The following is a 15,149-nucleotide window of genomic DNA, read 5'->3' as shown; positions in this document are numbered from 1 at the left end:
GCTTTAAAATAGATTGTCAAATAATACATCTTTATTTTATACTGTAAAATTAAAATTTGTGAATCATTGTAGTTCAGCAAATATAAAATGATTAAGGATTAAGTTTACATGGCAGGCAGTTTTGCTTTTTTTTAGAAAAAAGTAATAAACAAGTTCTAGTAGGGTTTGGTTATTTAGGCAGCAGAAATATCTCAAGTTAAGCACATTTGGACTTTGGGGCAACAGTGTTTATAAATGTTACAAAAGGCCCTTATCTTTAATATGAGGGCATAATAGGTATCCTCTAAGGTTCCTACCAGGATTGATAGTTCTTTATTTTTGTTGGTTTTCTTCACTTTTAGATACAGTTTCTATTATAAACTATTAATTATTCAGTGACACACATGGAGCTACTTTAGGGAAAGATAAAAATCTGATTTCTTTGGAGTATCTTTCCCTTTAATTTTAACTTTCATCTCCTTATGGTTTTGTTTTTCATCATTTTGCAATAATACTTTTATTTTATCCTCTATGATATCTAGTGATGTTTATACTAAGGTAGTTTTTTTCATTGATTGTATTTTGAATCTTCTTGTAGCCAATATTAACTAACGTGGCCCTTTTGATAGGAACTGTTATTGTGTTTGTAACTGTTCTCGTTGTTCTTTTATCTTCCAAGTTATTCATGGCAACGTGCTGCAGCTATCACTATCGAGAATGACTTGATGCTTTATTAGCTTTGTATTTTATGACATTTTTCCTCTTGGCATTTTATTTTATTTTATTTTATTTATTTTATTTTTTTATGTTATTTTTTTTTGTGGTACGCGGGCCTCTCACTGTTGTGGCCTCTTCCGTTGCGGAGCACAGGCTCCGGACGTGCAGGCTCAGTGGCCATGGCTCACGGGCCCAGCCGCTCCGCAGCATGTGGGATCCTCCCGGACTGGGGCACGAACCCGTGTCCCCTACATCGGCAGGCAGACTCTCAACCACTGCGCCACCAGGGAAGCCCTTGGCATTTTATTTTAAAGTATAGCATACATGTTGTGGAAGAAGTGCAAATAGAAATGAAAATTGCATTTTGATGTTTTATGTCTTGTCAGGAAATCTTTCATTATACTTTCTGACTGCTGCAGATTTCATTCTTATACCAATAATATAAAGGCTTATAGTCAAAATATAACTCTTGCCTAGCAATAGGTATAATTTATATTTTTTGTGACAATGTATGGAAATGTAAAATATTAATGAGTACTTTCCCCCTTGTTAAAGAGACAGTGTTGAAACTTTTAAGAAAAGTAAGACCTGCATTTTAAGGAGTTAAATTCATTTTTAAAAAGTCTTTTAGTTGGAAAAGTATTAAGTATGGCACAAACCTAGAAAACCCAGAAAATTTTATTATTTAAAAAATTAATTTTATAAGAATTAAAAATATATGCTTGGCAAAAGCCAAAAACAAAGCAAAACAAAAGAATATTACCCTATATGGCAGAAGTATAGACATAAATGATGAAGTGGGAGAAAATATTGAAGCATCTTTAACCAATGAAGAAATTTCACAAATTAATAAATGAAATTCCAGGAATTCATTAAAAATGCTGGCAAAGAATATATACAGTGCACTGAAAAATAAATGCCTTTGCAGAGATGTTCTGCTATGTTTAAAATACAAATTCAAATTAAAACTTCCCTGAGATACTATTTTTTCACCTAGTTGACTGGTAAACATAAAGCCTAATATTATATTGGGCTGGCCAAAAAGTTTGTTTGGGTTTTTCCCTAATATCTTACAGAACTTTTTGGCCAAACCAATACTTTGTTTGAATAGATAAGGAGAAGCAGTTACTCTCAGATTTTTGATTGGGTTATAAGTTTGTATAACTTCTCTGGAAATATCTTCCAAAATTTAAATACACATACTCTTTGACCAAGTGCTTTAAGTTTTAGAAATGTATCCTAGATAGGTAAATACACATGTATATGAAGGTGTAAATACAAGACTGTTCATTGCAGGGAGGGCTCTTTTAGTAACTTGTTGCTCTTTATATGTACCTGAATGTGGGTAGAATGTCTCTGGAAGGGTACAGAAAAAGCTAGTAGCAGTGTTTGCTTCTTGGGGCATAAACTGAGATAGCCAAAGAGGACATAAATGCAGCTTTTTTTTTTTTTTTTTTTTTAGAATAATTCTTTATTTTTATTTATTTATTTTTGGCTGTGTTGGGTCTTCATTTCTGTGCGAGGGCTTTCTCCAGTTGCGGCAAGCGGGGGCCACTCTTCATCGCGGTGCGTGGGCCTCTCACTATCGCGGCTTCTCTTGTTGTGGAGCACAGGCTCCAGATGCGCAGGCTCAGTAGTTGTGGCTCATGGGCCTAGCTGCTCCGCGGCATGTGGGATCTTCCCAGACCAGGGCTCGAACCCGTGTCCCCTGCATTGGCAGGCAGATTCTCAACCACTGCGCCACCAGGGAAGCCCATAAATGCAGCTTTTTAACTGAATATCCTTTACAGAATAAATAAGCATGTGTTACCTGCTAAAATTAATATTCAAAAGAATGACATTGAACTAAAACTGTCTTATAAGCCATATGTGAAATACGCCATCAGTGGACACAGAGAAGGTATTTGTTCATCACCAGTGTGTCAGTAATGCAGCAGTGTTTGGGTGTTTGCTACTCCATTCAAACATCTGTCCCTGAAAAGGAAGTTTTCTTTGACTTCCTCTCCTCACCCTAGACTAGCTAGGGCAGGCACCCTATTAAAGATTTATTCATCCTTTGTATTTTTTCTGTGCACTTACTACATCTGTGATTAAATAGTTAATGTTTAATGTTTTTTCCCCCCATTGTTAGAGTTAGGTTCATTGAGGGTCTTTCACTGCTGGGGCAGTATGTACTATGATATCTTGTGTTTTGGTAACAGTGCATATTTGAATGAGTGAGGATTAATTCTAGAGTATCAGAGCAAAGCCACAGCCTATTAGGAAATTACAATAAACATGTCTTCTCACCCATGTTGACATTTCTGTTCCTTCTTTCAGTGGCTTCCCTAAAACAAACAAACAATTTAACCTTTTTTTTGTGGGGAGGAGGGGAGATCACAGAGCCCTTTTAGAAACCATGATAATCATAAAACTGCAGAGATGCAAATACCCCCAAATTTTGTTACGTAATTTCTGTAGTATCATGGATTTCCCTAAAGCTCTTGATGTAGACCCACATCACTCGAAGGTTTCACTCTGCAGAATTGATTCTTCTGACTGACTATTATTTTATTCTGACAGTTTTTGGTCTCTTTGCTATTTTGACTGTTTCTCTTGTTCCTAGGACTGGGCTTTTGTATTTTATAGCAGTAAATTTCAAACATACAGAAAAGTTGAAAAACTGTACTTTGGATACCAAAATATCCATCACTCATATTCTATAGTTAACTTTTTGTCATATTTCCTTTCTCGTGTAATTTCCCATCCATCCATTCATTATCCTTTTTTTATTTAATGCATTTCTGAGTAAGTTGTTAATATCATTACACTTTCTTCCATATACTTCAGCTTGCCTGGCATTAACTTAAAGTTCAGTATTGTTTACAGGATTCTTCTTTGAGGTAGAAATTTATATACAATGAAATGCACCAATTTTAAGTGTAACATTTGATGAATTTTGACAAGTGTATACACCTGTGCAACTCAAACTCCTATCGAGATGTAGACCATTATCATCACCCCCAGAAAGTTTGCTCCTGTTGCTCCTCAGTATTTTTTGTGCTTTATTTAAGTGATAACTTACTCCTGTTTAATTGGTATTTTTACATCATGATGATTCTCTCAGATTTGCACTGTTTGATCAGCATTTTCTCTATCATAAGCTGAGGGTTGGTGACAGAGTATCAGCTAACCCAGGATCCTTGAGAATCAGCCTAGCCATAAAACCAAGAAGATCCAGTAGGAGTCAGTAACATAGACTCCAGCCTGGTGGTTGTATAGGTGGTGTTTGCAGGGTAAAAGAGGTATAGGAGGAATGACTGGGTGGAAGGAAGTCGTATTAGTGCCCTGTGTTCACAAGGTATACTACAGGGAGAAACTTATTTTGGTTGACAAACTTCTTGTTCAAGAACTCTTAACTCCATCTCATCTTTGAACACATCTTAGTCATCATAAGATGTTTTCCAGTATTCATATAGTGAACTACTGTAATGGGAGGAAGATTGTTGAGTCACAAACAATGTATTGGAGTCATTTTGCTTTCCAGGGAAACATTTTCCTAGTCTAAAATTTTAAGTGTGTACTTGAAAGTTAGAGCTATTTTTAAAATGTGCTATTTTTAAAATGTGCTGTCTTTAGCTGGAAGATAGCTTGCTTTATCTTACATGTCCATTTATCACATTATTATGTAGTTTCTGATGCTTTAACATTATTGGGATAGCACAGTTTTAGTAACAGAAGAAATTTAAGATTATTTACGTCTCACATTCACATTCAAACTTAAACTCCTTTAGCACTGGGGGTTCATTAGTTAATAAGTCTAATAATTTTATTTTTGGACAGCAGTTTTGGTGCTTCTCATTAGCCAAGGAGCAATAAACACACTCAGTTTTGGAAAGTGTATTGCCAGTGTTAAATTGTTAATATAAAACATCCATTTACCTAATCATCTGTGTTTTTTTGTATATTCTCACACAGAAGAAAGAACCTTCTAAATCCAGTGTGGAGAAAAAAGTGACCAAGGTTGCAGAAGCAAAAAAAGTAATGAAGAGAAATTTTAAAGTAAATAAGAAAATAACATTTACTGATGAAGGAGAGGTAAGATTCTGTAAATGCTTCATTTCTGAGGTACATTCCAAGTATTAGAAAGAGTTTGACTCTCCTGCTGACTTGCCATTCTTTAATAAGAAAAATAATGTTTCTCTAAAACACTCGGGCAATTCCTTTCATTGTTACTGTAGGTAATTGGTCAGCTCTGCATCTGTAGGCAAGAATGACTTTCTGACAATAAGCTGGGATACTTTCTGGTAATAACAACAGCGTTGGTTTTGGACTTTCCAAATCCTGTTTTTATAGATAAGACTTTCATGTCATGGGGTCCATCTGTTAACATGCTCTATGGGAAAATGCTCAAGGATAGTAATACAAGTACCGGCCACAGCTTCTTTTGCTTGACTCTGGAAAGCCTCTGCTCTGTGGTTCCTCAATTTTAGATGCCATATTGGCATGTTTTTTACTTACTGGCCTGCTGTGGGAAGGAATTCCCTGCTTTAAAATAACCTCAGACATATAGGTGCCTGGTTTTCATTTCATCATTACCTGGTCTTAGTGTAAATACATTCCAATAGAGTAGGAAAGGGGTTACCACTCACAGATTGCTCATGAAAGATCACTCTATTAGATAATGATATCTTCATTTTTAAAGAGGAAATATATCTAGAATGTCAAGTGACTCACCTAAGGAGTGATGGCTGGAGTCAGTGATTATGGCAGGATCTTCTGAATATTGTCTCTGTTTCACTCTCACAAACCTACGGGTTTCCCTGTTCATTCTGATATAGCACTCAGCACCCCATGTCCACCATGATCTCATTTCCCTTGCCCTATGTTTATTTTTTCTTCATAGCACTTATTATGAGACTTTACATTCTGTATTTATTCGGTGGTTGTCCATTTCTTCCATTCCAGTGAGATGAGGGAAGGTATTTCTATTTCACGGGGTTGAGAAAAGCTACATGAGGGAAGGTATTTGTTGGCTATGTTTACTACTCTGTCCTCTGCACTTAGAATAGTGCCTAACAAATAGCCCTCAGAAAACATCTGTTCTAATACACCAGTAAAATAACAGAGCTTTTTATACTGACTGTAATGTATCACATCAGATATTTCATCATTATTAATAAAAATGCTTCCTGCCCAGTCTATATTCAGTGGAGTGTGTTTCCTTTTAATTCTGAAGTTAACAAAGATTTGCATGTTACTTCGGGGAAGAGGGCTTTGTTTTAGAAGCCCAAATTTGCACTAGTAATACGGAGTAAAATGGTGTATAAACCATATGAAAACTAACAAAATAGAATGTAATTCAGCATGTTGAAGTTGCAGAGGAAGCCTGTATAATTGGAAAATATGAATCTTTGTGAAATTACTGAGAAGAGGTCAGCCAGCACCTGAGAAACAGGCTAGACCAGAAAATAGTTAGTTGTAGTATTAAACATCGATGCTCACTCTAAAAGATGAGTGCTGTTAGCATAATGAGGTTCCTTACTGTGCTACTAACTTTCACTGTACATATTATACCCATTAGCTTCAAGTTGAGTGTAAATCCTTAACTGTAAAATGTTTCAATGTAAATTTATTGCTGATAGGAGCTCTGTGGGGCTGGGAGCCGCTGCACTGAAACTTCTGATGTAAAACTGTGAAAGAAATGCTACCATTTGTTCAACCCACAGAGGGATGAATTTTTTTCACTCTGATAGAAAAATGAGTGAAGAGTCAGAGCAGTGGATGGTGTTCTTACCATCACAGTTCATCCCTGTCACTGCTTCCTCAGTGCCAGTGACTGCTAGCATGGCTACTCATGCATTTGTGACCCTTGTTCGTTGCTTCAAGCTGCAACTCTGTCGGAATCTCATCTTGAACAATGTGGTGGTGACAGGAGTGAGAGGAGGCACTAATACCTGTGATGTGTGTGCCTGCAACTTCCATTTGCCTGCCCTTTAATCAGCAGTCTTTCAGAAACTGGCAGCTGCTTAAGTCCTCCTGGCGACCAGTTATTAGGCAAAATGAGAAAATTGTTTTTGTCTAAACTGTCTAGAATTTTACCGTGTTAGGCCTGGAAGATTATTAAGTCAAACAACCCTTATTTTTCAGGTAATGACACAGATGTCCAGAGATTAAGTAATTCATTTAGGATTATGCACTGGGCTAGTGAAACAGCCAGGGCATTCAGACAGGTCTCCTGACTCCCGGATCAGTGCTCTGACTTCTTTGTCACCTTGTTCCTAACATAAAAAGTTTGTGTAAAATTGTGTAGATCTGAGCAGGCTTGTGAAACCCAAACTAACTTTCTCCTTTACACTTAAGTTAGTTCTTTCAGTTTGTATGTGTGGTATCATCAGCTGATATGTGATTCTTCAGTCAATTTTGAGCATCTCATGTGTGCCAGATAATGTGTTGGGTTCTGAGGACACATGAATAAGGCATATGGCTGCCCTCAAGGAGATTAGTGATTAATTTACAGGAAAGTAAAACAACCCAGTGTGGTGAGAGAGGTGTTACAGGAGGTACACCAAGGTGCCATGGCAGTGGCGGGGCTGCCCTCTGGCCAGCCTGGCCACCGCCCTGTGCGGGTCATTTGGAGCTGAGTTGGTGGAGTATAGCATACTAAGAACACTGAAGTGATGTTGAAGCAACTACCTTCTCCTCCAAATCATTTAATGAAAATTTCCTTTAATCCTCCTCTCATGAGTTATGGCAGCATTACTTTATCCTGACTGGGAAAGTCTTTTCTGTGACTTGCTCACTTTTATTATAAAGCTTATTAGAAAGCTTAAGAAATGTAGGTTGTAAGGCAGAAAGTATGTATCATTATACAAAGGAAAGTGGTGTTCTGTTATTATTCCTTGTCTCCTACCCCATACTCACCTTTTTCCTCTCTGCAGTTGGTTCAGCAGTGGCCACAAGTGCAGAAGTCTGTCTCCAAGGATACTGAGGAAGAGGACGATGCTGGTGGTATCAACTTAGATAAAGCAAAGGAAAGGCTTCAAGAAGAGGACAAATTTGACAAAGAAGAATATAGGAAGAAAATTAAGGCAAAGCATCGGGTAAGCTTTCCATCTTGAATTAATACTGAGTGAAATTTAATATGTCCTAAATATATGTACATGTTCATTAGATATTCTTTAGTAACTAAGTTACTTTATTGTTTTCTTTAACCTTATTTTTCTGTGGCTATTTTTTTGTTTTCTCTAGTCCTTCTTTTCCCTTCTGCTGGTGGAGTCTTTGTATATTAACTAGTTTCTGAGAATGTCACCTAAATCTGCTTTTGGTTGAGGTGACCCAAATTATAGTGATTTTTTTTTTCAAATAAAGTTTTAATTTGGAGATAATTGTAGTTGCACATGTAGTAGTTAGAAGTAATAGAGAGAGATCCTGTGTGCTCCATTTCTATAACTTTGTCATTTCAGGAATGTTATATAAATGAAACTGTGTAGTTTGTAGCCTTTTAAGATTGGGTTTTTTCACTCAACACCCCATTCTTTCTGTTACTGAGTAGTGTTCCGTGGTGTGGATGAAGCACAGTTTGTTTCACGTTTCACCCATTTGAGCAACATTGGTGATGTTTCCAGTTTTAACTTAATAGTTAAATTTCTTTCCATAAGCAATTACTTGGTAATAGATATTAGATTAAATTTACTATATTAAGAAAAAAAATAAGGAAACCTTGTGAGAGGGAGGGAGTGCTTCTACTTAGGCATATGCCCTTTAAGGCATTGGCCTTAAACTTGGGCAGTTTTTAGTTATCATTGAAACAGAAAGGGTTACTCCATTCTGGTCACTCATGATATTACTGTCCTTTCACACTACTTAAAAGTGGACATTTCACTAGATAAATGAATCAGTTAATGAACTAGAACAGATTTACATTTTTTAAGAAGTTTCTGCAGCATGCCCTTGAGACAGTGAATGATCTCAGGGTAACACAGTATCATATACAATAATCACTGCTATAATGTTGGGCTGGCCAAAAAGTTCGTTCCAGTTTTTCCATAAGATGTTACAGAAGAACCAGAACAAACTTTTTGGCCAACCCAATATTAAGTTCTGTACCAAAAAAATTTTAAGCCTTTGGATGTGGACATTATTAACCGTATCCTGAGGAAGGTTCTCATAGTTTTTGACTCCTGTTTGACCTTGTTACTATTTAATAACCCAGTAAACTTTTTTTTAATAGAACAGCAATTCTCATTTCTTTAAGATTTGATACAGCTTCCCAGTAGCATTTAATAAATAAGAAAACATAGATATTGAAGATAGCTTTCAAGGATGGAAACGAATGGTGGGAAATAAGTTCCAGAAATATGGAGAACAAATGAACCTGAAATATACTGGTTGCAGTTTTGGGGTATTTGTTATTGAGAGAACTGAACATTTCCTGTATTGCTGCTTTTAGTACAGTACTTTAAATGGAAATTTGGTGTTAATAATTTGTTACTAAAATTTTTTTTAAGTGTCAGCAGCTTGCCATGTTTCTGCTTATAGTCTTCTTAGAGTATGTATCCAACATAAGAACACTTCACCTTTAAATTGTAGCCAGCAGTAAAAGAAATATGGAGAATTTACATAAAATAAAGCCTCCCCCAACCCCCCCCACCAACCTGCTTCCCCTTTCTTATCTTCCCTTTCACCCCTTTTCCCAGTGTGTGGAAGTTAGTACTGTATCCAGGTTGTAGAATATTGTTTCTGAAAAATTTAGGAACTTAATTTCAAATTGACTGTTGTATATTTGTTACACAGTGTTTGTGTGCTAAGCTCTGCCTTAGGCAGTGAAGATGGAATATTTAAAATACATGGGTTCCTCTATCCTCAGAAAGATTATTATAGTTAAATCATAGTTAACTATGGACATTCTGTCACCACACAGAAGCTTTTTGTGCCCCAATTTTTTTATATTAAAATTTTTGAAATGAATATCTTTACATTTTTCTAAAATCAAGAGAGATAAAAAAGTTAACATTCAGAAGTCTTGCTTCTGCACATACCTGTCATTTTTATTCATCCCTCCACCCCAGAGGTAACTTTTTATTAATTATTAATGTATCCTTATAGTTTCTTTATGCAAAGACTAGTAAATAGAAATACATATTCTTGCTTTCTCTTTTTGTCACATGAAAGGTAGTATACTGTAGATTGTTCTATACTATTTCATTTTCACTTATTTTTGAGATTTTATGTAAATCATTTTCTTTCCTTTGTACCATTGTTAAAACACAGCATATGATTTTAAAACTATCACTGTGATTGTCTCACAGCAAGGTTGAACAGAGCAGTTTGGGGCTGACACAATTGTGAGAGAAATCACAAGAACTTTCCATGCTACTGGTTTTGAACCAGTTCTCTATAACTAAAATAGGTATAAGGTCTTTTTAAAACAAGTCAAAGCTTGTTGTTTTATATAAAATAAGTATATACTGCACAAGGTGGCCCATGGCATACTTTCTATATTGGAGGTTGAAAATATTATGTAGCCTAAAAAGAGCACAAAGAAGTAACCAAAATAGTCTTCTCTCTATTCACCTTTAATGTAAATGCTACCTGGCAAAAATATGACTCATTTCTTGGTATTTTCATCAGTAAAGTTATTATTTAAACACATATAAGTATTTGTGTATTAAATGAGTGAAAATTTCATGTTTGTGAGCACTTAGTATGTTTATTACAATAGCATACATATGATACAATACAGGTGCTCAAATCAGTTATTTACCAAGCTGCAATGGACCGGATTTCTACCCAGAAGGCATATGGAATATCTTTTTTAAATGGCAAGTTTTAACATTTGGCATAATGTTTGGTGGAAGGAGTACTGTGCTATAACAAGTTGGAATACTTGCATTTGAACCCTGAGTCTAGCATTACCTAGTCCATTTGGGGATCACCAGTCACCAGTTTGGATTGCACTTTCCTATTCTGAAAAATGAGGGAGTGAGAATGGGGGTTAATACCAAGTGATCAGAGAGATCCTCTGGCTCTGTGTGTATAGGTAAGATGTGAGAATAAAATGATCTTTTCCTGTCTGAAAAATGGAATTTTAATTTGTCATTTTTCCCTGCTGACCAGTCGGGTTCCATGCTTGATGATAAGGCTTCCTTCTTGTTCACTTATTTTTCCAATGGTTACTAAAATTTTACCTTAAAAAGTAAATATATTCTTAATCCTGCACAGTTTATTTTATTTTAATTGCATTACCTGAACACATTATTGGTTTTGAAATCATATTTTTTTCTTAACACAAAATTATGAATGAGGAATGTGCCTGAAAGACTTTTACATATGAAAAGAAAACTCCATAAAATCTATAACATAATTCTGTATTTGATACATATTATGACACATATTATATTTTTTAAAATATGTATCACTTTTAGAAGATTTTATGAGCTTAAAAATCTTTCAGCATGTTTATAATAATTGTATTTCATGATTGTATTTTTGGTTTATTAGGATAAGATAGTTAATATATGTTATATATAAGTGAATATATATAATCATTAGTCTTAATGATTCTGTTTCAAGGTAGTTGTTTGTTCCTGCTGTTTAAAATTAACAGCCTCACACCATAGCTTCTAATATGCACTCAGTCTTTGTATTGTAGGTCTCAGCTATTCATTTATTCCCACCTGTTTTTCCTCCATGCTATAACACCTGTCCTTGACTCATTTTTCATGTACCAAATTCTGAAGTCTGTGTAATTTCTACTGTGACTCAAGTAAATATCTTTGTCCTAAAGATTTAGAAACTGAACTATAGAATTTTAACTAGTTTATAGCCAAAAAAAAAAAAAAAAGCAAAAGAAAAAATAAAGGCAGTACAGTTTATGGCATCACTGGGAGTGGAACTCAGCTGCCCTCTTTCTGGAACTTAGCCACTTGCTCTGGGGACTTCAGGAGCCCTTGCATAGCTGCTTTGGATCACCCAGTCCATAGCTTTGTTTCTCTTCATGAGTCTTCATTGTAGTCATTAAGCATCATTTTCTTCTGAGACCATTCTGGTCTTTCTCTTTCCCTGGCAATTTATAAGTAACTATACTTAATTAGGCCTGTTAATGTTTTCTTTGCTAAACCTCTTGAAACTATTTATCAGAAGTAAAATTGTAGCAAAAGCTATATTTTTACATATAAAACCATTAGTAAATTACTAAGTTGTAAAGGCGAAAGCGCTGCTTTTGCACAGAAACTGTGTTTTCTGACAATTCAGTCAGAACTGTGAAAGATGGGCCATGGATCATATCATTGAAAGATTTTTACTTAAATGGAATGAAAATCCGCTCTGTGGTGTATGTCATCATTCTTAGCTCTGGAAGATAGCTTGTATTTAGTGTGATAATATCTGCTGTAACAGCTGAGAGTGGAGAGAAGCAATTCATTATGAGATTCTTTTTCATTTCTTTGAAATTTGCTTTGAGTGCTTTATCCATTTTGGATTGTATATTTAGGTGACATGTCATAATGTGTCTCTGGACTGTTTGCAAAGTTGCTCTGGGTTCTACTTAATTACTAGCATGAATATTAGAAAGTTAAGAAAGAATTAAAGGGACTTTTTAGAAAATCTGTTTTGTTTTGTTGTTGTTTACACAGAATTGAGTTGGCATGGAATCCAGGTATCTTAAACATAAATTTATTAGTATAGTCAAGAAGGAGGGAAGCTGTAATCAGGCATGTTAGGAATAATAATAACAAGAACGTTAAGAAGGACAATAGCAAGTAGCAGTTAGTTAACTGGGCCCTGCACTAAGCATATTTTATGTGTCGTATTATATGCTAACAATTAACTTCTGATATAAGTGGGTTAACCTCATTTTACTGATGATAAAACTAAGACTTATAAGGGTCGAGTAATTTGTCCAAGGCCCCACAGCTTATAAAAGCTTAAAAATAGTAGCCCTGGGACTCTTACCAAGGTCTTTGTTTCTCTACACACCGTTTTTAACTATGTAGCTGCTACCTATCTCATACCAGTAGCCATTCTCTTACAACAGGATAACTCTGAAGCAATGAATCAAAAGGTAGAGGATGACAGCTGGAGACAAGGATTTTGAAGAAGGAATGACACATGATAGAAATTGTTCATGTTTCCAGAGCAAGGTCATTGGTCTCAAATAAATTTAGAGTAAAATAAGCATTGTGGTTAGTAGTTTAGTTTAGGACCACATACTAACATTACCTTTCCCTGAATGTTCATTGCTATATAGTTACTAGTACCATAATCCATTTTTAAGTAGGTATGGCCATTTAAGCGTCTAAGGCATTGTCAGAGACTGGTCTAGCTCATACGAGCTTATGAAATTTTACTAATGTCAGAAATGTCATCATGGGGGGGACATGTATCCCATACTTAATTCTAAAATTCACTTTATGAATAAAGCTTATTTATAGGGGAGGAAAGGAGATTCTCTTCTTGAACAACCATCCTATTACCTGTCCCCTTCCTACTACCATCACAACTGGATTTATTATAAAAAAGGAACCAGCCTATTACTATAGAACCTTTGCCTATAATTTAGAGATGTCTACCTGGGAGGTTTCTCTTCTTATTCTCATGAGCTTGTAGCATCTTGTGATAGTCCAACATCTGAGTATTTGGGCCTTTTTTCATATCCAGCATCCAAATGAGATAAATACTTAAGGTTATATAGGTCTTATCCACTTTGTGGCAAGTCTTTGACCTGTTTATTATCTCTATTTTTATTGTTAAGTTCTTCGTTTTGTGGATTTTTTTTTTTTTTTTTAAAACACCATATGTTGTTTGAGAGGTGGGGTGGTTGTTAGATTGATGGTCAGTAGCTGGCGAGGTTGAGGAGCAGGGGCAGAGTTCGGTGCTAATGGAATTCAGGGATCTGACAAGATTAGGTCATAGACTACAAAGATGTGGGGAAGCTAGGCTGTGTCTGTTTTGCCCATCCCTATATACCCAGACCCCACCATGGGACCTGGAACATAGTAGTTTAGCAAATGTTTGAAGGAACTGATTAGTGAATCGGTGTTTCTGTGTAAATTTGTTTTTCTCCCTGTCTTCATATCCTTACTGTAGTTGTTATAGATTTATATATGGAAGCCCAATTTTTTATGTTGTTCAGATGAAACTCTGTAGAACAGGTAACAGATCAGAGAACCTTGTTGTGTTCTTCGTTCCCAGGAGGGATTTAGGCTTACTGGGATTTTGTTCTTGGAGGGCAGGAGGTATCTTCAGGGCCAAAAATCCTTGTAATCATTCTTTTACTCACTTTTGTTGAGCCAGTTTTCTGCCCTGAAAAAGAGGTGCCTATAATACTGAAATGAGGATCGATGTCTCCTACTTCTTTATGTGACAGCTGGGAACTCCATTCTTACCAAACTGACACAGTTGCCTGAGACTCATTCAGATAGGTTGTATGCTTCCACCACCTCCTGAAAAATATTGATTTCCAAATCTACAGATTTCCAAGCACCATGGAATGAAAATGGTTTAAATACATAGTCCTGACTGATGTTGAAATTCATATTTCATGGTACTTTCTTTTCTGGAAGCTAAGGACCTGTCGTGTGTGAGAAGCCAAAAGACATATAGTAACGTCTATAAAGGAGTATTTTGTACCTTGAAATGTAATTTTTCTGTTTTCTTTTGAATTTGATTTTTATTATTGAATTTCATGATCTTATACTTAATCATTTGTAGCATGGCAGAACTAAACATAAAATTATGCCATCTTTTTGTTGGCATAAAATACCTTTTGGTACCAATCCTAAAAAATGAAATAGGAAAAGAAAGGATTTAAAGCATTTAAACCACCTAAAATTAAGTGTGTGTGTGGGGGGTGAGGAACCTTGGTTACTGAATCTAATAAAATTCAATTATATTTTCCCCCTAGTCACTGTAATTCAACCTTTTATTTTTATGTCTTGTCATTTATAGCATCTATGATTCACATACTCTTTTTTTTTTTTTTTTTAAGAAGACACTGGGAGTAGGAGTTTATTAATTAATTTATTTATTTTTGCTGTGTTGCGTCTTCGTTTCTGTGCGAGGGCTTTCCCTAGTCGTGGCAAGCGGGAGCCACTCTTCATCGCGGTGTGCGGGCTTCTCACTATGGCAGCCTCTCTTGTTGCGGAGCACAGGCTCCAGACGCGCAGGCTCAGTAGTTGTGGCTCACGGGCCTAGTTGCTCCGCGGCACGTGGGATCCTCCCAGACCAGGGCTCCAACACGTGTCCCCTGCATTAGCAGGCAGATTCTCAACCACTACGCCACCAGGGAAGCCCCCACATACTCTTCTTTTAAGAAAAGAACCCTTTTCCTGCCTTAGCAAAAGAAGAAATTGTACTTTCTTCCCTATATCCGTTTCCCAAATTTTGGATTACCATAATTCTATTTCCTATTCTCCTCTGTTTAAAGACTAATGTTCACTCTTTCCTCTTTTCAGATAGAGTGCTAATATAGC

At 35.9% G+C, this 15,149-nt stretch overlaps 1 protein-coding gene across 1 annotated transcript in view; it reads left to right on the top strand.

Annotated features, from left to right (window-relative positions):
* The window catches only part of DDX10 (DEAD-box helicase 10), a 291,661-nt gene that overhangs the window by 173,924 nt on the left and 102,588 nt on the right, over window positions 1-15,149 (top strand). The window contains exons 14-15 of the mRNA XM_081240203.1: window positions 4,654-4,773; window positions 7,617-7,778. Of these exons, the coding sequence (XP_081096329.1) occupies window positions 4,654-4,773; window positions 7,617-7,778 (282 nt within the window). The remainder of the gene's footprint in view (window positions 1-4,653; window positions 4,774-7,616; window positions 7,779-15,149) is intronic.

This window comes from Mesoplodon bidens (genome assembly GCF_964165515.1).
Source record: "Mesoplodon bidens genome assembly, chromosome: 7".
Taxonomy (NCBI): domain Eukaryota; kingdom Metazoa; phylum Chordata; class Mammalia; order Artiodactyla; family Ziphiidae; genus Mesoplodon; species Mesoplodon bidens.
This window is presented reverse-complemented; position numbering and strand designations above follow the sequence as displayed.